General features: G+C 40.9%; 1 protein-coding gene across 1 annotated transcript; it reads left to right on the top strand.

The window, feature by feature from the left end:
* The first annotated feature begins 12,568 nt into the window (after positions 1-12,568).
* On the top strand, positions 12,569-23,148 carry LOC129379719 (heparan sulfate 2-O-sulfotransferase 1-like). Its single transcript, XM_055060542.1, has 7 exons — positions 12,569-13,151; positions 16,500-16,723; positions 19,311-19,396; positions 20,878-21,016; positions 21,113-21,210; positions 21,411-21,568; positions 22,168-23,148. The coding sequence occupies exons 1-7, from the start codon at positions 13,028-13,030 to the stop codon at positions 22,392-22,394; spliced, it is 1,056 nt and encodes a 351-aa protein (XP_054916517.1). The 5' UTR covers positions 12,569-13,027; the 3' UTR covers positions 22,395-23,148.
* The last annotated feature ends 2,870 nt before the right edge of the window (positions 23,149-26,018 follow it).

The raw sequence follows: 26,018 nt of genomic DNA, 5'->3' as shown, positions 1-26,018 counted from the left end.
TTGCTATGGAAACAGTCAGATCAGTTCTGCATGATTCAAACTATTAACCCTTTGCAACTGCTTCACTTGATCATTCGAGGCGTCATGACGAACGTCAGAAGTGAAGGATGGGAGAATCGAACAGAGTGACTAAAGTTATTTTCCCAAGTTGTTTTTATCAGTTTATTCGTAGCTTCTTCTTGTTCAAGTGGAGATAACTTGTCTGTGAACGTAATAAACCTGATTGGGGCTCATAGACGGTGGTATTTGAATCACAGTCAAGGTGTTTTTCATTGCAGCTGTAAACGGTGTACAAACTAATGAACCAAGATGTGTCTACTGAAGTAAGTTTCCCAGGGTTGCTGAATTTCCCCAGACAGTTATTTGGAAACTTGCTGTTTTTCCCGTGGCGTTCCCTGCATGGAGATGGTTCCTTATATTTTCCTTTGTCTCTTTTGTTTGGTCTTAGAAGAGTGAGTTTCTGCCTCGGTAGTAAAGAGAGATGAATAAAGTAACTATGCAACTCTTGGTTCCTCAGAGTGTATCCTAATTTGTTCCTAATGCAGTGCATTTCTTGCTCTCCGTCTGCAGATGTATTAAAGATTGTTTTTGCTCCCTGACTTTTGTCTGGACCTCAGTCTCTGAATTGTGCACTACACACACCACATTATTTATTTCACTTTGTCATGAATAGAGTTTCCCTTACACCAGAGCAACATTAAAAACTTACAAAAAATTAGATGCTAATAATTTTTTTCCCATACATGGACACTCTTGATCACAGATACAAGAACAAAATGGCTGCTGTCGGGATCGACTTGTATGTTGAGACTGAGAAGAAAAGTATGTCAGACAAGCCGCCTCTGATCTCCAGCTTCAATATAATGAACTCACATATCATCACCAAAGTCTCCAGTAACAGAAAAAAGTTGCTGTTGATCATCATTGACACCAAATCTGTTTTGTTTTGTAAAAGTATATAATTGTTAAAAACTGTACAGATATTGATAAGGAATTGCCACCATGGTAATTTATTTGGCACAATTGCACATTCTTTGGCTTCTTGGGTTACATTATTCTTCCATGATGACAGGTGAGGCTCTGCATGTAATGTACATGTGAATTACCTGGGTTGTAGGAATGAATTCAATGTCAACACAATCACCACAAATATATTGATAAAGAAGCGTTTGAAAAGTTCTTCGGTTATTTCAAGTTCTATTATCTATTGGTTTTGGAGCCGATGGAAAGATTGAGCTTTCTTCTTGCTTCAAGGAATATTTTGCTGTCCAGCAGGTGGCGCCATACAACTTTAATAGCGATAGTAGAAGAAGTAGTTTCTGCTCCGAGCTTGTAAGCTGCTGCTTGTTTCTGAGATAATAGTTTGTTTATTTTAGCAAAATTTCTTAGAACTATCACAAACCATGGTGGGGGTATCAGGACGGATTTTTCTGAACAAGTCATGAAGTAGAATAAAAACGGCTCTTAGTTAGTAGCGCTCTGTGGTTTGTTGGTTTTAGTTGCAGAAGCCAGCAAAATAAAGGCGGCTTCGGCCGTGGAAATCTGCAAGCAGTAAACACAAAGACAATAAAGTTGGAAGATTCCCAATTGTGGTTTATGTTTAGTGTTGTATGATTGAGTTCAGGTCTGACAAGTCTGGGTTTTAGATGCCAAAAGAGATAAACAACAACAACAAAACAGTAATCAAACAATGTTATTAATAGTCTCGTTTCAAACTAGATAGAAAAATATAAAAATATGTAAACGTTTTTCCAAATCGAAGGAAACTTATTATGTAACTACATTATAATGTGGTGATATTAATGTACGTATTCCAGGTAAGATAATATTTTCGTTGGGGTTTAACACAATATCATTACCATAGGTATAGTTGTGAAATACCTGGGTTTATTTATTTTTTATTTTTTTAAAAAAAGCTATGGTCTGCAAACTATGTTGCTCTTTTTAATTTAATTCCCCCTAAGTAAATTGTGATTCCTCTGTATGTAATTATTCCCAGTATAAATAAAGCTGTTCTATTTGTGGCCTCAGAGGTTTTGCTAGAGAACAAACGGCTTCATGGAGACGGAGGAAAACAACAGAGACAGGCCACGGAGGAAGCTGACAAGCTTACAACTGCTTCTAAAACATCTCGTGTTATTAAATGTCCTACAAAGCATTGTGGTTTCTATTATTGTTATTATAAAACAATAATAGACACTGAAAAGATAAAAATCTAATCCTTTGTCTCTTTGGCTTTAAATCTCTCACTGCATGCAGTCAGTGCCTCACTAAACAGAAAGAAGGTGTTATTATAAGGGATCCATTCAATACTGAGACTGTACTGCTGAACAATAATTGGATCTTTTTAAATGGTACCACCATCTATATAGATAATCACCATGTATGCGATACTGAAAAAATAGTTTTTAACAGCCATAGTAACTTAGGCCAAATGAGCCTAAGTTTCCTCTGAGTGAGCCTAAGTTGACTTAGAGCACTGATTGTGGGGTTATTACTGTCACATGATGTCTAACTATTACCACCATGATGCTATTGTTTCAAGAAAATGATGCCAAAATCGCCCAGCCGTTCTAAATATCCAGCAGGAACCTGAACTTTCATTTTAGATGAGGAGTTCTAGAGGTAGACTTCCATCGAGAGTTTGGAGTCTTTGGACACTTAATAATTTCCTCTCATAGAATTATTATTTCTTAGGCTGCATTTACCCAAGACTGCTGCCTGGAAACAGCTGGTATTTCTTGATGTTTGAGGAAAAAGTTTCACGTTTAGACGCCTTGAGTCAGCTGTACTTGTCATGCCAGGCCACTAGACGGCGCTGTGATTTTAGCATGTCATCAAATGCGCCGTTGACCCTTAGCTTCCACCTCCTTGTAAACAATGATCTGTCTCCCATGTACAAAGTGCTGGTCTTAATGCAACTTACATCAGAAGTTGTGTTAGACTGATCACACACCCCCACCCCACACACACGCACGCACACACACACACACGCACACACACACACACACACACACACACACACTTGTAATTGGCTTCATTGTTTTCTGCTGCTTTGGAGGGGATGAGAAAAACACTTTTAATTACGCCTCCTGTCAATATTCTCATGAAAAACTCAGGAAGGTTTTCATGAGAATAAAAGTTGTCTGATGAGACGGAACAACTTTCATGTGACGGTTGTTCCGTCTTTAGAAGCTGTGTTGTCTTGAATTAATTACAGTTTGCAAACGCACTGCGGTGACCTCATGTCAGGTCCTGTGGGAGGAAAGACCCCCATGTTCACAGCTCTGAGCGCTCCTCTGACAGCTGGAGACGTCCACAATTCTTCCAGCAGTTTGCTTATTAATCTACTCAGAAATAAAGGTTTGAAAGCTTTTGATACATGAATGAAAGTTTCTGCTTTGTTGCAGGTAAATTATGTGCCTGGTGTTTGTCCATATTTCCCTCTTTTTCCATTTTGCATGTTCAGGTACCGGTGTGAAAGTGTCACCTTGTGTTAGTTCCTGAACAGGAAGTACCAATGAAAAGATTATTATTAGCTCTCAATAGCGTAACTATTGGTTATCAGCTGTCAGTGGGGGCCCACATAAGTGATGGCAATGAATCAGAGCTATTTTCACCAAAACTAATGTTAGTCCCTCTGGAATCTTTCGATTGTTTTTGTTATTTTTCCTCATATATCCCTTCCAGAATCTGCATATAAAGGACACAAAAAAACAGTTTTATTTTTTTAAAGAATTTGTTGAGCAGTACCTTTTTTTGGTAACTCACAGACTACAACTTGACATTGAATAAGGTTAGTGTAGCAGAAGTGAGAAATACTGCCCCCTGCAGGTCAGAGCTAGCAGTGTACAATTTAGTGATACAAGTCACACTTCTTTACACATTATAAATGGGTATGTTTTTTAAGAGCATTATTTGAGTTTGTGGGATTATAGACACGTTGCCATGTGACGCCGCGTGCAAAATCCCTGCTCACCAACGATGACTCCAACTGGTTTTAGCTGTCAAGATGTCAACAAAACAGGCAGAATCTTAGATTTACGTCTGATATGTAAAAGAAAATGTGACGCGGTGCTTTGCGTCACATTTCACAGGTCAGTTAGTCAAAAAATAATGGCTAGAGAAGGTTGTAGGTCAGTTATGCTAGCTTGATTTTGAACTTTTTTACAGGTCGATGTGCTGCAGAATTCAGTGTGTTTTGGTTCAGTTAAAGACTAAAATAAGTCGACCACACACCAACTCTGACAGATCATCAGTAGAGCAGGTGATTAAATGAGTTAATCAACCACAGCTGTGTTTAGATGATCTTATTAATGACTGAAAAAACATCAGACTTGAAAACATAATACTTTAATGGGCTGAATGGTTTGTTCTCTGTGGGGGAAATGTTTCTGTGTTTTTTGCTGTTGAAAAAACACACAACCAGAAGACCTGAGAGGTCAGGAAGGTTGATAGAACAACAGCAGATCTTTGATGTATTGTGGTGCTAAACCATTCAGTGATTTGTAAACTAACAACAGTATTTTAAAATCTGTTCTTTGAGCTACAGGGAGCCAGTGGAGGGACTTTAAAACTGGTGTTTTGTCACTATGTTCCTGGTTTTAGTGAGAACCTCCTCTCTGTTTTTCAACATTTCACTGAGGTGCTGTTGAGACGCTTACCAAGGTCAAGTTCACACATATGCTTCTATACACATTACACTCTCATACTTTCACATAAAGGCCTTGACTTTATGTGAAAGTCATGGTCATGGTGAAGTGATGGTGAAGTGACCACCATCTCTTCATGATGGTGGTCGCACTCACATCCACCATCATGAAGTGCTTCGAAAGACTTGTTAAAGACCACATCATCTCCACGCTCCCCCCATCACATGACCTTTTCCAGTTTGCATACCAGTCCAAGCGCAGTGCTGAGGATGCAGTCTCCACTGCTCTCCTGAGCCTGGAGCATCTGGAGGAGAAGAACACCCACGTGCGGATGCTGTTCCTGGACTTCAGCTCAGCGTTCAACACCATCATCCCCAAGACCTGGAGGGCAAACGGGCCCATTAGGAATTAACACCCCTCTGCAACTGGCTGCTGGACTTCCTCACTGACAGAACCCAGGCTGTCAGAATGGAGAACAACACCTCCGATGTCATCACCCTGAACACCGGCACCCCTTAGGGCTGTGTCCTGAGCCCCCTGCTGTTCACCCTGATGACCCACGACTGCCGCCCACACTTCAGTTCCAACCACATCCTGAAGTACGCGGACGACACCACAGTGGTGGGCCTCATCCGGGACAACAACGAGACGGCCTATAGGGAGGAGGTGCGGCATCTGGTGGACTGGTGCATCTGGTGGACTGGTGCAGAGGAAACAACCTGATCCTTAATCTCAACAAGACCAAGGAGATCATCGTAGACTTCAGGAAATCCAGACCCACCCACACACCACTCCTCATCAACGACTCAGCAGTGGAGGTCGTCAGCAGCACCAAGTTCCTGGGGGTGCACATCAACGAAAACCTCAGCTTGTGATCTCATCTCCTCACTGGTGAAGAAGGGCCAGCAGCACATGCACTTCCTGCGTCGGATGAAGAGAGCTTCCCTCCTGCCCCCCATCCTTCAGACCTTCTACAGGGGGACCATCGAGAGCCAACTGACCAGCTACATCTCCATCTGGTCTGGGAGCTGCAGGGCCTCTGACTGGAAGTCTCTACAGAGGGTGGTGAGGACAGGGGAGAAGATCACGGGGGCTCTGCTCCCCTGCATCAAGGACATTGCAGAGAGGCGCTGCCTATCCCGCGCTCACCAGATCCTCTCCGACCCCACACACCCCAACCATGGACTGTTTTCCCCACTGGCGTCTGGCAGAAGGTTCCGCAGCATCTTGTGCAGAACAACCAGACTACTGAACAGTTTCTTCCCCCGGACAACCAGACTGCTTAACGCCACATAACACCCCTTCACACACACACACACACACGCACGCACGCACGCACGCACGCACGCACGCACGCACGCACACACACACACACACACACACACACACACACTCACAAACCAAACCACCCCCCCATGGACATGGTCAATACATGCACTTTAGTTTAGTGTTGTTTACAACACTGAACCTGTGGATTCTATGGTACTTGTATTTATTTATTGTGTAGTATAAGGTTTTAGCTCTGTTACACTGGTAGTCATGTAACGACATTTCGTTGTCAAGATTCACCTTGTGTTTTTTTGTACAATGACAATAAAGGAAGTCTAAGTCTTTAAATTTGTAACAGATACAGAAACTGAATCATCTCCTCACTCCCATCTCCAAGGAAATAGAGATTTAGGCGATGCGGGACATCGGGTGACTGCTGGTCGTGTTTTCACATCATAAGCAATGAATCTTCCCGTTTTTAATGATATGCTGTATACACTCTGGGCCCCTGTTTTCACTTCTAGTCTGTGATGGTAAGCGTCTCTTTATTAGTGCTAAAAAAGAATACAAAAAGTAAAGTCTGATTGCTTTGTGTTGGCTGATTTGCTGCTCGTGTGCTCGCACGTTTTTGGTCTATCGGTTTACGATACATGATGTTTTCCACAACAGTAGCTGATATCTGCAGCCCTGCAGGTCCACATGACAAGTAAAATAATTGCCACTTTGTTTAAGCTTAACTGAATAAAGTTAATAGTTCCCTCAGACCAAAGCCGCAGAAATACAAAGCTTCTGTGCTTGTTGATTGAGAGGTCAAAGGTTATCTTTAAAACAATAGGCCAAGTTGGACAAAATGATAGAGTTAATACTGGTCATGGGACGTTTACCGGTTGTTCTATTTTCTGTAAGCAAACAGACAGAAAAGTGAAATCTGGAGATGAAAGATGAAAAAGTTTCATTCAGAAAAATTCCCCTCTGGAAACAGTAACCCAGAGATCTGCTTCCTGTTTTGTTTTCAGACAGTATAAATAGTTATTTTTTTCTTTTTTTGTGCCAATTTTTTATGTGCAGAGAAAAACAAGAAAAAGAGTAACAAATAATTAACATAGGCGCTAATGAAAACTGAAAATACATTGTTTTTAATCAAACAACGATTAATATATTTTTAAAAAAGGATCTGATTGCGGTGCACGTCGTCTTTCCTGACCGGGTCGGTGACGAGACCATGGTGAACCTAAAGATGCATCAGCAGTACATGATGTTCAATGAGCTGGTAGTTCAATGAACTGGTGTCACTACCAGCTCATTGAACTGGTAGTTTAATGAACTGGTGTCACTACCAGCTCATTGAACTGGTAGTTTAATGAACTGGTGTCACTACCAGCTCATTGAACTGGTAGTTTAATGAACTGGTGTCACTACCAGCTCATTGAACTGGTAGTTTAATGAACTGGTGTCACTACTAGGTGTCACTACTAGGTCATTGAACTACCAGTTCAATGACCTAGTAGTGCTCATTGAATGTCAGTAGCATTATGCTGACATTATGTAGCATAATGCTATGGACCCCATTGCATTATGCTACATAATGTCATGTGATATTAATTGCTTGTTTTCCTTCTAACAGTCTGTTTTCAGGAATTATGACTATGACCATGATGGCTATACATCACAAGAAGACTTTGAGAGTATTGCAGCTAATTTCCCATTTCTGGGCTCATTCTGCGTTTTGGATAATACGGAGCCCTCTAGGGGACATTGGGAATTTTTTTTTCTTTTGCGTTCCCTCGCAATACTGTACTGATCAGTTATGCAGCATAATTGAATACTGTAAGCCTTTCTTATGGTGCTACGTCACTTTCTGCTTTAATATAAGTTTATGTGAGGTTTTTCCATAAATGTTAAGATCTCGTTGGAAAATATCAGAAGTTTTATATCTTTTTCTTTATAAAATTTCAGCTATTTCAGACACAAACTAGACAAATTGGGAACAGCCCAGAAATTACAAAGACACAACCCTGCCACAAGCTAGAGTATTTGATGTAAGACTAACAGTAACATGAACGATCAGGATGTTTGGAGGAGGTAATGTCAGGCTTTCAAATCTTAGAACACTGAACTGACTGTCATAAATAGGTACCATAGCATCATGCTGAGGGTCTGAACAAAGATGGATGACTATCACAAATTTAACCCTGAATCACAAGAACAATGACAACTGCGGCGCGATTGGCGTTTTCGCTGCCAAGTGAACAGAAAGAGTGTTTACTGTACACCATGGAGGAGCTGTGCAGCCTGAAATCCACAGACGGAAACAATCAATGTCTAAACTGATTTGTAAAGAACACACGAACTTGAGTGAATAACAACTCACTTATGATCTAATGTGCACAGAAACTTTTTGAACTGTGGGAGGAAGCCGGAGCACCCGGAGAGAACCCACTGATGCTCCTGGAGAACATGCAAACCCAGAACATAAAGAACCCAGGCCAGGATTCAAACCCAAGACTTTCTTTCTTCAAGACAACAGGGCTACGAATGGTGCCACTGTTCATCCCTGATTTTTGATATTTTAGTCATGAAATTTATTTTTTCTTGACACCTAAGGATTATTAAGAGACTACAGACTGTGTCCAGGAAGCGGGAGCACCAAAGAGAACCTGGAACAAAAAAGCTATTTTATGAGAAACATGATTAGATCAAACTAAATGTCCATAAAGGGGAATTTTATTGTAAAATGCTGCTGTCAGTCAAATTAACCGACAACAAGAAGTGGTCTTCTTTGCAGCACAAACTTCCCTAGTTGGTGAAGTTTGTTCCTTAGGAGCTTTAGAAGAATCCTTCACTTGGACAGGAGTCTCTACGTCAGGCTTGTCCTCCATGGCTTTTTCTGTTGGAGCAGAAGTTGAGATTTCGCACTCAACTCTCTCCTTTTCATCGCAAACTTCCCCAGCCGGGGAAGTTTGTTCTTGGAGAACATTAGAGACCTCTAGCTGAGGAGTCTCTTTCGTCAAAGTCGCAGTTACATTTTCACATTCAACAGTCTGCAAATTTACACAAGGACCTGAAATGCCACTAGAAAATGCCCCAGCAGAGGAAGACTGTTCTTTAGAGGAGTCCTTCCCTTCTACAACAGTCTCTTCAACAGCTTCACCTCCTAATGCCTTTTCCCCAGCCGGGGAAGCTTGCTCCTCAGGCGGAAGGCTTGAATAGAAATCTATCAAAAATATCATACTCCATGGTGCACTCTTCCCGATAAGTTGAATTTTCCTCAGGGCAAAAATCCCCAACCGGGGAAGGCTTGAAGAGAAATTCATTAAAATCATCAATAGGTTCCTCTTGATAGGAAGGAACGTAAATTTGGGAGGAATGAGTTTGCTTTCTAGCTGGGGAAGGCTTGAACAAATAGGCATCAATAATATCGTATTCCGTCGTGCACCCGTCCTGAGCGCTTTGATTATCCCTTGAGCAAAATTCCCCAACTGGGGAAGGCTTGAAGAGAAATTCATTAAAATCATCAATTGGTTCCTCTTGATAGGAAGGAACGTAAATTTGGGAGGAATCAGTTTGCTTTCTAGCTGGGGAAGGCTTGAACAAATAGGCATCAATAATATCGTATTCCGTCGTGCACCCGTCCTGAGTGCTTTGATTGTCCCTTGAGCAAAATTCCCCAACCGGGGAAGGCTTGAAGAGAAATTCATTAAAATCATCAATAGGTTCCTCTTGATAGGAAGGAACGTAAATTTGGGAGGAAGCAGTTTGCTTTCTAGGTGGAGAAGACTTGAACAAATAGGCATCAATAATATCGTATTCCGTCGTGCACTCGTCCTGAGCACTTTGATTGTCCTTTGAGCAAAATTCCCCAACCGGGGAAGGCCTAAAGAGAAAGGCATCAAAATCATCGAGCCACTCCTCCTGAGCGGTATAAACTTCCTTTCTGCAAACTTGCTCAGCTGGGGCAGTTTGCTTTCTAGCTGGGGAAGGCTTGAACAAATAGGCATCGAAAATATCGTATTCCGTCGTGCACTCGTCCTGAGCGCTTTGATTGTCCTTTGAGCAAAGTTCCCCAACCGGGGAAGGCTTGAAGAGAAATTCATTAAATTCATCAATAGGTTCCTCTTGATAGGAAGGAACGTAAATTTGGGAGGAATCAGTTTGCTTCCTCACCTTTCTACGTGGGGAAGGCTTAAACAGATAACTGTCAATAATATCATACTCTGTGCTGCCCTCAACCTCAGAGCTTTGAATTTCCTCAGAGTAAACATCCTCAGCCGAGGATGTTTTGGTTCCAGGTGGGGGAGGCAGAAACAGATAACGATCAATAATATCGTACTCCATATTGCTCTCGTCCTGAGAGCGTCGAATTTCATGAGTGCAACTTCCCCAGGCGGGGAAGGCTTGAACAGAAATTCATTGAAAACATCAATGGGCTCCTGACAAGACATGGTAAAAATCCTTTTTAGTCTAAAGTACTCAATAAACTCACTGCTAAGTTTAGTGAAAGAGTCTCTTGTATACTACCTGATGTTTTGAGATGCAAGGATTTATAACCTCAGAAGTTCTTTGATCTATGACCTCATCTATGTCATAGATGATGTCATAGCTACAATGAGGTCACTGTAGTACTGGGACAGTGTCCTGCTTCTGATCATTGCTATGGAAACAGATCAGTTCTGCATGATTCAAACTATTAACCCTTTGCAACTGCTTCACTTGATCATTCGAGGCGTCATGACGAACGTCAGAAGTGAAGGATGGGAGAATCGAACAGAGTGACTAAAGTTATTTTCCCAAGTTGTTTTTATCAGTTTATTCGTAGCTTCTTCTTGTTCAAGTGGAGATAACTTGTCTGTGAACGTAATAAACCTGATTGGGGCTCATAGACGGTGCTATTTACGAAAGTTGAAAATAGCTAGCTTCCAAACCGACCCATACTTCCTCCTTCCTGATGTGTTCATCAAATTATTGATTTTGCCTGAATTCACATCTGTGAAGACGTTTTATTCGTATTAAATGGTGTTCCTTTATGTGTCATATAAATGTAATGTTTTTTGAATCACAGTCAAGGTGTTTTTCATTGCAGCTGGAAACGGTGTACAAACTAATGAACCAAGATGTGTCTACTGAAGTAAGTTTCCCAGGGTTGCTGAATTTCCCCAGACAGTTATTTGGAAACTTGCTGTTTTTCCCGTGGCCTTCCCTGTATGGAGATGGTTCCTTATATTTTCTTTGTCTCTTTTGTTTGGTCTTAGAAGAGTGAGTTTCTGCCTCGGTAGTAAAGTGAGATGAATAAAGTAACTATGTAACTCTGGGTTCCTCAGAGTGGATCCTAATTTGTGCCTAATGCAGTGTATTTCTTGCTCTCCGTCTGCAGATGTATTAAAGATTGTTTTTGCTCCCTGACTTTTGTCTGGACCTCAGTCTCTGAATTGTGCACTACACACACCACATTATTTATTTCACTTTGTCATGAATAGAGTTTCCCTTACACCAGAGCAACATTAAAAACTTACAAAAAATTAGATGCTAATAATTTTTTCCCCATACATGCTGGGCATTGTCTCCATGGTTACTAATGGTTTCATGCTCACCTTCTCCATGAAGCAATATGTGACATCTTTAAATACTTGATCTGTTATAAAATATATGAACATTAATCTTCTTACCTTGTGAAAAGTGTTTGCTGAAAATCCACAATGACTCAAAGGTCTGACAGTCATTATGATTGACGGCTGATTTCCATCGCCTGTTTCTTTCCTCAGTAAAAATTTACAATTAAATGAAAGGTTTGGTTTCTTTTCTTGTGTGTTTAACCAGCCAACCATGCAGCATCCCATGACCATCTTTAAATTGAAATCAACTAAATCGAAGCGATTTTAGATAAGCTGTTTTTTGACAGGCTTTAAAGGAGCGCAGTGGTTGTTTTGATGTCCATCGTGGCGGATCGGGCAGATTACTGAAGAGCTTGCTAAGGATCAATACATAGTTGCCACAGTCTGAACAGGAAACGATCGCCTCCATTTTAGCAGGCAAGCGTATGTGCTCCGAAAATAATAAACAGAAAATATTATTATCTGTGATCAAAAACACTCTTGATCACAGATACAGGAACAAAATGGTTGCTGTCGGGATTGACTTGTATGTTGAGAGTGAGAAGAAAAGTATGTCAGACAAGCCGCCTCCGATCTCCAGCTTCAATATAATGAACTCACATATCATCACCAAAGTCTCCAGGAACAGAAAAAAGTTGCTGTTGATCATCATTGACACCAAATTTGTTTTGTTTTGTAAAAGTAAATAATTGTTAAAAACTGTACAGATATTGATAAGGAACTGCCACCATGGTAATTTATTTGGCACAATTGCACATTCTTTGGCTTCTTGGGTTACATTATTCTTCCATGATGACAGGTGAGGCTCTGCATGTAATGTACGTGTGAATTACCTGGGTTGTAGGAATGGATTCAATGTCAACACAATCACCACAAATATATTGACAAAGAAGCGTTTGAAAAGTTCTTCGGTTATTTCAAGTTCTATTATCTATTGGTTTTGGAGCCGATGGAAAGATTGAGCTTTCTTCTTGCTTCAAGGAATATTTTGCTGTCCAGCAGGTGGCGCCATACAACTTTAATAGCGATAGTAGAAGAAGTAGTTTCTGCTCCGAGCTTGTAAGCTGCTGCTTGTTTCTGAGATAATAGTTTGTTTATTTTAGCAAAATTTCTTAGAACTATCACAAACCATGGTGGGGGTATCAGGACGGATTTTTCTGAACAAGTCATGAAGTAGAATAAAAACGGCTCGTTAAAAAAAGATAAAACATAAGGCTGGCACGAGCTCCCTGCTGCTGGCTATCTTTAGCTCAGAGCTAGCCCGCGGTGGTTTGTTTTGCTAACAATGAGTTACAGTGGCTGTTGTATTGTGTAGCTGCTCTCTTAGTTAGTAGCGCTCTGTGGTTTGTTGTTTTTAGTTGCAGAAGCCAGCAAAATAAAGTAAGCTTCGGCCGTGGAAAGCTGCCATCAGCCGAGGCTCTTTGTTGGTGTTAGCAGTGGTTTAGTGAGCTGCTGAGCAGCTCGCCGTGTCCGCGGAATGGTTCAGCTGCTTGTTCAATGGGGCTGCTGAGGAGCACGATGCCGCCCAAGATCCAGCTGCTAGCCGTCCTGGCGTTCGGAGTGGCCGTGCTCCTGATAGAGAACCAGATCCAGAGACTGGACGAGTCAAGAGCCAAACTGGGTAAGAACTGTCTCTGTTTGTGGCTCTGGACCTAAAATATCTGAGCAAACCATTCTGTAATCCTCAAAGACACTCATTTAAAAGGATTTCACATTGATTCAAAGTTTTGTTAGATATTTTCTCTGAGATAATCAACAACACAACGACAATAAAGTTGGAAGATTCCCAATTGTGGTTTATATTTAGTGTTGTATGATTGAGTTCAGTTCTGACAAGTCTGGGTTTTAGATGCCAAAAGAGATAAACAACAACAACAAAACATTAATCAAACAATGTTATTAATAGTCTCGTTTCAAAATAGATAAAAAAAATAAAAATATGTAAACGTTTTTCCAAATCGAAGGAAACTTATTATGTAACTACATTATAATGTGGTGATATTAATGTACGTATTCCAGGTAAGATAATATTTTCGTTGGGGTTTAACACAATATCATTACTATAGGTATAGTTGTGAAATACCTGGCTTTATTTATTTATTTATTTTTTTTTTTTAAAAAGCTATGGTCTGCAAACTATGTTGCTCTTTTTTAATTCCCCCTAAATAAATTGTGATTCCTCTGTTTGTAATTATTCCCAGTATAAATAAAGCTGTTCTATTTGTGGCCTCAGAGGTTTTGCTAGAGAACAAACGGCTTCATGGAGACGGAGGAAAACAGCAGAGACAGGCCAGGGAGGAAGCTGACAAGCTTACAACTGCTTCTAAAACATCTCGTGTTTTTAAATGTCCTACAAAGCATTGTGGTTTCTATTATTGTTATTATAAAACAATAATAGACACTGAAAAGATAAAAATCTAATCCTTTGTCTCTTTGGCTTTAAATCTCTCACTGCATGCAGTTATAATAACGCCTTCTTTCACTAAACAGAAAGAAGGCGTTATTATAAGGGATCCATTCAATACTGAGACTGTACTGCTGAACAATAATTGGATCTTTTTAAATGGTACCACCATCTATATAGATAATCACCATGTATGAAACATTGGAAAAATAGTTTTAACAGCCATAGTAACTTAGGCCAAATGAGCCTAAGTTTCCTCTGAGTGAGCCTAAGTTTACTTAGAGCACTGATTGTGGGGTTATTACTGTCACATGATGTCTAATTATTACCACCATGATGCTATTGTTTCAAGAAAATGATGCCAAAATCGCCCAGCCGTTCTAAATATCCAGCAGGAACCTGAACTTTCATTTTAGATGAGGAGTTCTAGAGGTAGACTTCCATCGAGAGTTTGGAGTCTTTGGACACTTAATAATTTCCTCTCATAGAATTATTATTTCTTAGGCTGCATTTACACAAGACTGCTGCCTGGAAACAGCTGGTATTTCTTGATGTTTGAGGAAAAAGTTTCACGTTTAGACGCCTTGAGTCAGCTGTACTTGTCATGCCAGGCCACTAGACGGCGCTGTGATTTTAGCATGTCATCAAATGCGCCGTTGACCCTTAGCTTCCACCTCCTTGTAAACAAGTGCTCGTCTTAAAGCAACTTACATCAGAAGTTGTGTTAGATTGATCACAAACACACACACACACATACACACACACACACACACACTTGCAATTGCCTTCATTGCTTTCTGCTGCTTTGGAGGGGATGAGAAAAACACTTTTAATTACGCCTCCTGTCAATATTCTCATGAAAAACTCAGGAAGGTTTTCATGAGAATAAAAGTTGTCTGATGAGACGGAACAACTTTCATGTGACGGTTGTTCCGTCTTTAGAAGCTGAGTTGTCTTGAATTAATTACGGTTTGCAAACACACTGCGGTGACCTCATGTCAGGTCCTGTGTGGGAGGAAAGACCCCCATGTTCACAGCTCTGAGCTCCTCTGACAGCTGGACACGTCCACAATTCTTCCAGCGGTTTGCTTATTAATCTACTCAGAAATAAAGGTTTGAAAGCTTTTGATACATGAATGAAAGTTTCTGCTTTGTTGCAGGTAAATTATGTGCCTGGTGTTTGTCCATATTTCCCTCTTTTTCCATTTTGCATGTTCAGGTACCGGTGTGAAAGTGTCACCTTGTGTTAGTTCCTGAACAGGAAGTCCCAATGAAAATATTATTATTAGCTCTCAATAGTAACTATTGATTACCAGCTAACAGTGGGGGCCCACATAAGTGATGGCAATGAATCAGAGCTATTTTCACCAAAACTAGTGTTAGCCCTTCTGGAATCTTTCGATTGTTTTTATTATTTTTCCTCATATATCTCTTCTAGAATCTGCATATGAAGGACAGAAAAAAACATTTTTATTTTTTTTAAAGAATTTGTTGAGCAGTACCTTTTTTTTGGTTACTCACAGACTACAACTTGACATTGAATAAGGTTAGTGTAGTAGAAGTGAGAAATACTGCCCCCTGCAGGTCAGAGCTAGCAGTCACTTAAACTCAATGTTTTTGACCATTTTTGTGCAAGATTTGCAATAAATCCACCATAATATATTATCATGAAAAATTTGTGAGATTCCGCTGATTTTGATGTGTTTTAATTTAGTTTCAGTCACTGTATTTTGAGTAGCCTCATTTATTTTGGTCTCTTGCTGTTGGTTTTAGTTAATTCTGACTAAATCTCTCAGACTAAATTAAATGTTAATCTGCCTCCCTAAAAAAATGAAACCTTTTACAAATTTGTGAGAGGAAGAAATCTTTAATTCAAATTATGATCCTTGGATGGAATAAAATGACAATTTTCTTTTCTCATAGTGACACAAGTTTAAATTTGTTACTGTATTTGGGAAAAAAACAAACAAAAAAAACATTGAGATTTTTTTTTTTATGGTTGAGCAATTCTAAAACCAATGTGAATTACACACAACATCCTTCATTATAGACAACATTGTTAAAGCTTTGCCAATAGTGGAACAAAATCACATTCCAAGTCAGTATTTATCGTTTCAAACAACTAAAATGATCAGATGGAGAAAACAAGGAACGTCTTTTCAAGTAATTTGTTACTTCTAAATGTTTCATTTCTTTCACTTCTTCTGCTTAACTTTATTAGTTCTCACTGACTAGTTTTTGAACTTACCAAACTTGTACACATGACTGAAACTAGACTTGATCAAATTTCCTGTCCATTTAAATTTTTGTCTGAGTTGACAAAAATGTCAATCTTTTTCACCATAAAAGTCATTCAGGGGAAATAAAGAAATTACAAAACATTTGCTTGCAAAAGTCCATCAATATGCATTTTTTGGGGGGGACAAATGTTGCTCTAAATTAACCAAATACCACAATGCAAAGCACTGTAGATAGCTTGGTTTCGGCCAAAAGATCGGTAACTTCTGCAAACATGCAGCAGAAATGTCCACCAGTTCGTCAGCCATGTTCGTCTGTCCCCGGCAGAGCGGACCATGGCCAGACACGAGGTGGTCGAGGTGGAGCTGCGCCGCAGCGAGGACGGCGGCGGGCGGGTAGCCGACGACTCGGTGATCATCTACAACAGGGTTCCCAAGACGGCCAGCACCTCCTTCACCAACATCGCCTACGACCTCTGCAGCAAGAACCGCTTCCACGTGCTGCACATCAACACCACCAAAAACAACCCCGTCATGTCCTTGCAGGACCAGGTGAGAGCCTTCCCACTTCAAGTACGCTGTTTCCGTGGTAACCGGCGAAGGGGATGCGTCAAATGTTCACATATGCTCATCCTGCTGGGTGAGCATATTACCATGCAATAATAGATTTTCATCAAAATGTTCCATTAAATAGACACAAAAATAATAATAATCCCCTTGCATCTGCTTGTTTCCATGGTGATGCTAATCATATATTAATGAACAGAGCAAAGAGTGTTTTGTTGGCACCACAAATGCAGAGCTCATGACAGGAATTTGATGGCTCCAAATGTTGAAGCCAGAGATGATGCACACTGATGAGAAGGCAGGAGCTTTACCGAGCTTGAAACCTCTGAAAGCAGTTCATGACAGGACAGAGGAAACACAGTGGATGTATGATGGTTTTATTTATTTTAATTATTTTTGTCTTTGTGGTAAATAAAAAGCAGAAAAGAATTTTAGTCCGTTCAAACACCTTGATGAGAACAAGAAGGAGGCAAACATGTTGTCTTACATGTAACTTTTCCACCTAAAACAGACAGAAAAGCATAGGAGGAAGGGAGCAAGTATCACTACAGGCCTGGTTGGACTTACACGTCCCCCTTTGATGGAAAGATTTCTGACCAAAAAACTGAAAAGCAAGATGTTTAACTGGTCACCGGAAAACAATCGATCTCTAACACAGGAGACATTGACAGAGAAGAAACAGCCATTTAAGTCTAAGTGTGTCAAGAAGACACTATGGGAAAATAACAACAGGAAGAAGGAAATTATATCATTTTGACATTGGGTGTATGAACGAGGTCCAACATGTCAAACAATCTCTGCAGAAAGCATTTTACTGGTCATTGAAAACGAATCCATCTCTGAAACACAGCAGACAGTGAGTGGGTCAACCAGGGGAGAAATGATCATCTTAGCGTAAGGATGTAAGATACAAGACTAGGACAATGCAAATTGCCTCTGAGCAGGCAAAAACCAAAAGATGTCTGGAGAAAACACTGAACAAGAACAAGTTTCCTGAACAGAAATATTTAAGGATCAGACCGCCAACTTCAAGAATGAGACTTATCCAAATACAACACAGATCTCTGATCTATTCCAGGCAACTGAAGAAGAAAAGACGACTGAAACGCAACAAAATGAGGACCAGAAAGTGGAGAAAAAGTTGTCTAGGAAATCTAAACCTATGAGAAAGGCAGCATTAAAAGCAGCCTCCCAACTGGAAGCCCTAATATCCCAAGCACACATGGACACCTCAGAAACTCAAAAGGCTCTGGCAGCACAAACTGTTTTTGAAATAAAAACAGAGAAAAGCCCCAGACAATTTTTTAAGCAGACGGAGACACAAATTGAAGCTTCGTCTGAAATGCTGAATGATTAAGAGGAAATACTGTGAATTTAGTGAAACAGAACGGGACTCTACAACCACAGAGAAATCTGGCCAGGAAGGGGAAGAATTACAATCTAAAACTTCTGCAAGTAGGAAGTCATAAAGAGAAAATCTCTGTCCAACATCAATGTTCATCTTTATCTCTGATTCTAAAATTGCAGCCAATATTTGGGTGCTATATAATAAAAATATAAATATGAAAAGCTTTTCTTCCTCCCTCCGACATCTTTATTCCCCTCACTCTTTCATTTTTTGTTTTATTGTATTTTTCCCACCGCTCCATCTTTACTTCACTGTCAAGTGCATTATATGCGACAATTTAAATTTAAAAGAAGAAACAAAATGCTCCTGAGTGTGTTCTCGAAGGGCCACGTGGCCAAGTGGCTTGCGTTGGGGCGTGAAGGAGCGGCCTAAACAGTGCACTTCCTCTGTTATTGATCATTTCATACACGCACAAACGGCTGTTAAATACAGAAAATGCCAATTAGACAAGAAATGTTCCCACATCGTTTGGCGCCCCCTCTCGTGCAGCACTCCTATGTGTTTTATAGAGTGCGTACCCACTTTTTGCACCACTGGCCTGAACCACCGAACCAAGGAGTGCCATGGTGGGACAAAAAATCCACATTTTCTTCATGAACAGAAAATTTACATCCAGTGAAAGAACATCTGTCTTTGTTTTGTAAACTCCTCCTGCCATTAACTCTGAACTGTAAACAAATTGCACCTTTACTTTGAAAGAAAACCGGACTTTGAACCGCTGAACTACAAAGCAGCCTGTTATCTATAAAGCTGTTCTTCATGCTTGGTCAGCCCCAGTGCTGCACTGTTGGGTCCATTCCATCACACATTAATGAACGGACTGCATGGCTACACACTACTCACCTCTCCAGGTGTCTTGTTTTCATCTCCTCGCCGTGTTTGTCTGCTGCCTGCTGCATTGAGTACATAAAAGCTCCGCAGCTCTAGTATTGTCATACGTCTGGCTGCCGGTGCCAAGGTAATATCCTGTTTGCCCGCACACACTCTGTGAACACGGTGAAACCGAAATCCAGTCTGCGGTACATCACACCCCACCATGAAGAGGAATTTTTACATCCAATTGTCTTAACCAACCAACTCCTGTGTAAAACGAACCAATATACTCAATATATTGTTTGCTTTTTTTGTCGTTCAACAATGAAGTCCCATTATCTCCGCCTGCAGGTGCGCTTTGTTCGGAACGTCACCACATGGAGAGAGATGAAGCCTGGCTTCTACCACGGCCACGTCGCTTATCTGGACTTCTCCAAGTAAGACCCTTCATTTCCTGTAATGCCATTAGTATCCAGATAACTTACATGCAGTTAGCAGAGCAGATAAAGAGAGGGGTCACATATTGATTGCCAGCGTGCGCGTTAGTGTTGATTAATAGCATTGTTGTTCTTATCTCCCCCTGACTCTATCGTCCCGCGGATCATGGGTAATTATTCTAATGGTCTAAGTGTTTCTCGGAGCGAGAGCGACCTTCTGTTGGCGTGCGTTGCAGGGATCTTGCCAACCGTTCACCGGTGGACGGGTACAATAACACCGAATCAGTTCACAAGGACAGCGGCTTCACGCTCTGCTGCGGCTGAGCTGCTCTTAAGTATAGAATCTGCTTTTATGATTATGAAAAATATTTATCGTCATCGCAATATCAGTGTGTGCTGTACAAATAATCTTGATTGAGTGTGCCTTTTCTGCCATTTGACTGCTGACTAAAAATGATATTAAATACAAAATAACTTTGAACATAATCAAATATATTGGCCAACAATCACTGCTCTCCAGTAGTGAACATTTCAGCCACAAGGCACGTCTAAAACGGTTTACATCATGAAAACATGAGAAACACATCATGCAGTCACCAACTGTGAAAAGCGGTAACAGACATCGCATTTTGCCTCAGCATCGTTAAAATCATCCATATACATCAGGTATTTTGTTCAACTATATTTAGGCAACTCTAAACAGGTGGGTTTTCAGCCTTGATTTAAAGGAACTCAGTGTTTCAGCATCTTTGCACATTTCTGAAAGTTTGTTCCATGTTTGTGGCGGACAGCTTCTCCATGACCTCTCAGAAGACAGGAGTGATCTGGAAAGTTGTTACAGCAGCAGATCTTTAATATACTGTGGTGCTCAGCCATTCAGTAATTTATAAATTAACAGTATCTAAAAGTCTATTATCTGAGCTATTGGAGCCAGGAGAAGAACTTTAGGCAGACATGTGAAGATACTGTTGCAGTAATCAATGCGACTAAGTGCATGAATTAGTTTCTCAAAATCTTGCTTGGTCCTTTAATCCTGGAAATGTTCAGGTGATGGAAGGCCGAGTTTGTTACTGCCTTTATGTGTCTGAAGATTCAGGACCCTTGTCCATCGCTACACCCAGATTTTGGGATTATCTAGTTTCTAGCTGTCATAACTGAAGATGTGTGTTGCTCTTTCCTCTTCGGGTCCAAAGACATCAACTTCAGTTATATTTCTGTTCAGCTGGAGAAATTTATGGCACATCCACTAATTGATTTGTTCTAAGCATCAGTTGAGTGTTTGTATGGGTCCAGAGTCACTTAGTGATATCATAATGTAGAGCTGTGTATCATCTGTGTGGTAACTGATCTGATTTCTTGTTATAACTGAGCTTGTGGGAGCGTGTTGATATTAAAAAAAGAGTTTCCCAGGGTTGAACCTTGTGGTACCCCACCATGCTTATAATACACACTGATAATGTCTGGCTTCTGTTTTCGTTTAGATTCGGTGTGAAAGGTAAGCCAATGTACATAAATGTGGTGCGGGATCCGATAGAGCGCCTCGTGTCCTACTACTACTTCCTGCGCTTCGGAGACGACTACAGACCAGGCCTTCGACGGAGGAAACAGGGGGATAAGAAGGTCTGTGTTGCACCAATCGCTCATTTTACACCCCATGTATGCCTTTTTTATTTTTATCTGGATCTACAATAACTGCTGACATCTGGTTCATTTCAGACCTTTGATGAATGTGTCTCATCAGGAGGGTCCGACTGTGCTCCTGAAAAACTTTGGCTGCAGATCCCCTTCTTCTGTGGTCACCATTCAGAGTGCTGGTAGGTTGGCTGCCGAGGAGAATTAGACTAAATTGCCTTTAATGACAGAGTTAGTCAAGAAAAAACTATTTGATGCAGCTCACTTATAAGGCACAATACCCCTACTGGTGTATAAGCTACATGGGAAAGTGCTTTACTAGACTAACTTGTACACGGCTAGTAAAGGTGACTACAGTCGGTCTGGGACATTTGGTGTGCAGGAATGCCGGCAGTAGATGGGCTCTGGAACAGGCCAAGTACAACCTGGTAAATGAGTATCTGTTGGTGGGAGTAACTGAAGAGCTGGAGGACTTCATCATGATCCTGGAGGCTGTTCTGCCACGCTTCTTCAAGGGAGCAACGGATCTCTACAGAACAGGTACCAGAGGCAGAAGCAGATCTGCTGTTTCTCTCGTCATCCATGTGAACGTCACACATTTGAGACTCTCAGTGATTCATTAGAACAATTAGATTACAAATGACAAAGATTGAATGGACAATTTTGGACCTATTGTGACTTTTTTTTTATAGCTGAAGCAGAGTTTGAGTCTATGGCTCAGTCCAATCCCACTCTGTTTGAATGGTTCATTGGCTGCTGGGGCAGGAAAAGGAAGGATCTGTATCTAATGTCATCAGTCAAAATGATGTCGGACTGATGGCGGCCAAAAAGAGTCAAAAGCAGCAGATTTCTAACTTGCAGTCAGAACAGTCACACTGGGGCTGTTAATGTCACTAATGGGACGGTTTGAACGTGTGAGTCACTGATGATGTCTGACCGAAATATTTCGGTCTACAAAAAGAAGAGTTTAAACTAGGGATTTATTAACATCAGTATTGGCAGACACTTGTCATTTCTTTTTATTTAGCATTGGTCCGATAAGTAAAACCTGGCTGATATAAATACCTTTATGTATTTGCATTTATTAGCTTGTCTGTGTGTTCTGAAAACTCCTCAAAACTTTCTCGCTTCGCTTCCAGGCAAAAGGTCCCATCTGAGGAAGACCACCGAGAAGAAGCCCCCCACCAAGGAAACTATCGCCAAACTGCAGCAGTCAGACATCTGGAAAATCGAAAACGAGTTTTACGAGTTCGCCCTGGAACATTTCCAGTTCGTGCGCGCCCACGCCGTCCGGGAAAAGGACGGCGAACTGTACGTCCTGGCCCAGAGCTTCTTCTACGAAAAGATCTACCCGAAGCTGAGCTGAGAGCTGAGCTGCACTCTGAGGTCATTCCACTGGATCTGCTGCAGACTGTTCCGTTAAATGTCAAGCAGAAATACGTTAGATTTTTTCTTTAAACTGTTTACTGTTGAGAAAACTGAAAGTTGAACGAAAAATCTATGCTACGAAGAAAGTTCGTCTCCTCAGACAGTTGCTTTAGCTGGTTAACAGGCAGCAAACTCAGCCTAACCAAACCAGTTAAAGCTTGTTCTAAACTGTGACTACGGGAAAAAAAAAAATTCTTCTGCTTTGAGTTCTTTCATAATTTCTGCACCAAAACTTGTTTACACATTCCTTTTGGTCAAAGCTGCATTTGTACATATTGAATCGACAAGTTGTAAACTCAATCGTGGACCAAAAGGAGGGTGGAAGCCAGAAACGAGTGGACCACTGCATTGTTTTTGCTTCCCGACTTTCTAATTTTGATCGTGCTGAGATGGTCTCTGAATTTGAAACCTTTAACATATCCGGTCAGTGTTTTGTCACAGATATAGAGCTGACTCTCATAGACCTGCTCTCTGTGAAGCTGAAGAGAAACATATTGATCAGATCAGTGAACACAGTGTGGAAGTACAGGGTGATTTTAGCCAGAATCTGATAGTGCCTTTATTGTAATAGAATTCTTTTGTCCACTTGTGTGTGTGTTCTCACATTCATTCCCATTTCCTACACAACATTCTGACAAGAAAAAAAAACAAAAACATGACTGCATAGTGCTCGACTTCTGTGGTTCATTTAATGTCTAATGGAATAGTTTGACTTAATGTTGTACTGAAAAAATACAACAGAAAATAGACATATTTTCTGTGTCTATATGTCAGTTTACTTTCCCCGGCATTCTTTTTTTCCTGTTGGAAGTTATGCGCATCACTTTCCTCTTGATGAAAACTAAACCTCCTGACTGCGGTTCCTGGATCAGAAGCTAAAGTCCCTGGAATCCAGCATTTCCAATTTACATGTCATTATCAGGGTTTACCAGAGCTTCCCATCCGGACAGATGGCTAACGTGCACTTAGCTTAATTGATGTGTTTGGTTTATTTTGGAGTGTGGGGAACAAAGCAGGAATCCATTACTGCTGAATTAGAAAACAATGTGCAGTTGTGCTAAAATGCTAAAATCTTTAGCTGCACATAATAAGCTTGAAGAAGCTGTTGCTCACGTGAACTTTGACATTTGTCAACCACCTACTGTTATAGTTTAATCATTTTAATCATTTTAATCATTTCCTTACCAGGTCAACCTGGTAAGGAAAACCGATTGGTTGTGAACTTCAGAAATCACACCTGGTGGAATCTGATAGATTCCACCAGGTGTGATTTTCTTTCTTTCTGAAGCATTTCAGAAAGAAAGTTGCAAGTAGTTCCTTACAACTACTCCTTGGCTCAACTTTTCCACACAGCCTTAAAAACTAAAGACACATATAGATTACATCAACTCAAAATGAAAGAAAAAAAAACTCCAAACATACATTCAACCCAACAAGTTCAGTAAACACAATGTAACAAAGTAAGATTCAGGAAAATCGTTCAAGTCATCCTCGTCATTCCACGCAACTTTTCAGTTACAACTAGAAAGGATGTGAATGAACTTTTGGATTAGTACATTTGATTGCATTATTAGTACAAAAAAAAAAAAAACATGTTCTTTGGTTTTTTTTAAATTTAAATTTCTCATGGAAATCAGATTTTCAGCAAAATCCATGCTGGTGTGGATTGCTTTTTTTGTTCCCTTAACAAATCGAACCATCATGTAAAAGCGTCTCCTTGCAGCCGATGATCTGAATCTTTTCGTTGCAACAGAAATAAAGACAGACTGACATCTGGAGGGGCCTGCTCCATGGCAGTGGGCTGATGAGGCTTTTTGCATCGTCTTGCGTTGCGGTTCCCATTCAGAGGACGGCTGAAGCGCTCAAACTCTTTTGGCTTCATAATTACAGAATAATTGCTTTGCTATATCTTCCTCAACAGGGAGTACTTACCCAGTGAAAGCGTGAAATAACCGACTGGGACGGGATGATCTGCTGAAGTCAGCTGTGTGAGCAGCCACTTCCTCCCCCTGACTGGTGGGTGAGTTTGGGGGTTGAGGGGGGACCGTCTGTGGGGACCGAGCTCCAGCACGCTCCACCAGTCCACAGTCTGTTCTTGTGTCCACACAGACATGGGCAGATAAAAAAAAAAAAAAAAGCCCCTCCCTATCCTCATTTGGTTGCTCTGTGGTCGTGGGCAAAGGAGAGGCTTCCTGTCTCAGAAAATAGAACTCAATTAGCAGTTTTGCTGCAGGCATATTGGAACATTGTTTCATTAACGAGATGAATACAGTCTTATAATTACTTCATCTCAATTAAAAAAAAAAAGCCCACACTCTATATTGATTGTGGCTGATGAGCTTGAAGGTTAATTAGGAACAGAATATTTCAAACATCCAGGCTGTTGTTGCACAAGCTATTTATGATTTTTTTTTCTTTTCCCTTTTTGCTTTAGTGTTGGGTTTAATGTCACGATAACATTTCTTGATCCTATTTTATCAGCAAAAGGCGCCAATAATCTGCTTTATCCCTCACCCCACTAACCCCCCCATGAATCCAGGCCGAGGTAGAACTGCCGCCGGTCCACTAGAGGGAGCCGTGTTACCACAGGAAAGCACCACAGAGCGACTGGGGAACCCATCAGTGCACCTGTGCAAAACCAAATGGAGCAAAGCAACAGTGCATCACCATTAACAATACAAATGACACCATTAGACACACTTGGCTCTCGCCGGTCTATGATGTCTATAAATAGTTTCTCTTGGTCTTGGTCAATTTGTGCTGTACTTGCATAATGACTATTCGGATGAATTCAGCATGTGTGAATAGTCTCCATTTAGAAGAAAAAAAAAAGAAAAGTCGGTCCTGCATCAATGTTTGATGAAAAAAATAAACTCATTTGATTTGCTTTGCATCTAATTTTGAGACTTTGCTGCTGCTGCTGCTGGATGCAAACTAATGACCTCTTTTTGTCAATTAAGTTCTGCTGACCATAGGAGACCAAGCACAGATTTTTTTATTCCCCCCCTCTTCAGTTTGCTGACCTGAAAGCGGATTTCACTACTGCTCCATAAAACAAACAGAGCAGAGCAGAAGCTTGGCTGCCCCTCACCGGCACCGTGGACAGGACCTTCAAGGGCTTGGCCAAAGGGGGACCGTCATGTGCGCTGCTCTCGCGCATGTTTCATGTAAATTCATCGAGATGAAATGGAAGGCAAAATTAAACCAGCGTGCCACGGGAACAGAGCCAGGAGAACGTCTGGTTACTTCAGCAGAGCTCGATTCAGAGTAAAAGACGGAGGCCGCCATCATCAAAACTGCCATCATTCAGCAGTAGAGTGTGCTGAACACTTCCACATTTAATGTTTGATGTGAGAGAAATGTCGTGCCTTAGTCAGTTCACACTAAGAACTAACAGTGCCAGTGGCCAGGCTAGCGCTAGACAAGATAACGGCGACATTTTACAGGTTTTAAAAATTCAACATTGTTTATAAGCTCCAAAGAGCTCAGTTCAATCCTCCAGTTTGTCTTTGCGCAGCACAATCTTCCTGTTAAAGACTTTTTGCACCGAATGTGATCATCA

The sequence above is a fragment of the Poeciliopsis prolifica genome, unplaced genomic scaffold (assembly GCF_027474105.1).
Source record: "Poeciliopsis prolifica strain line A6 unplaced genomic scaffold, Auburn_PproV2 SCAFFOLD060, whole genome shotgun sequence".
In the NCBI taxonomy this organism is placed as follows: domain Eukaryota; kingdom Metazoa; phylum Chordata; class Actinopteri; order Cyprinodontiformes; family Poeciliidae; genus Poeciliopsis; species Poeciliopsis prolifica.
The sequence above is the reverse complement of the archived record's forward strand: the minus strand, read 5'-3'. Positions and strand labels throughout refer to the sequence as shown.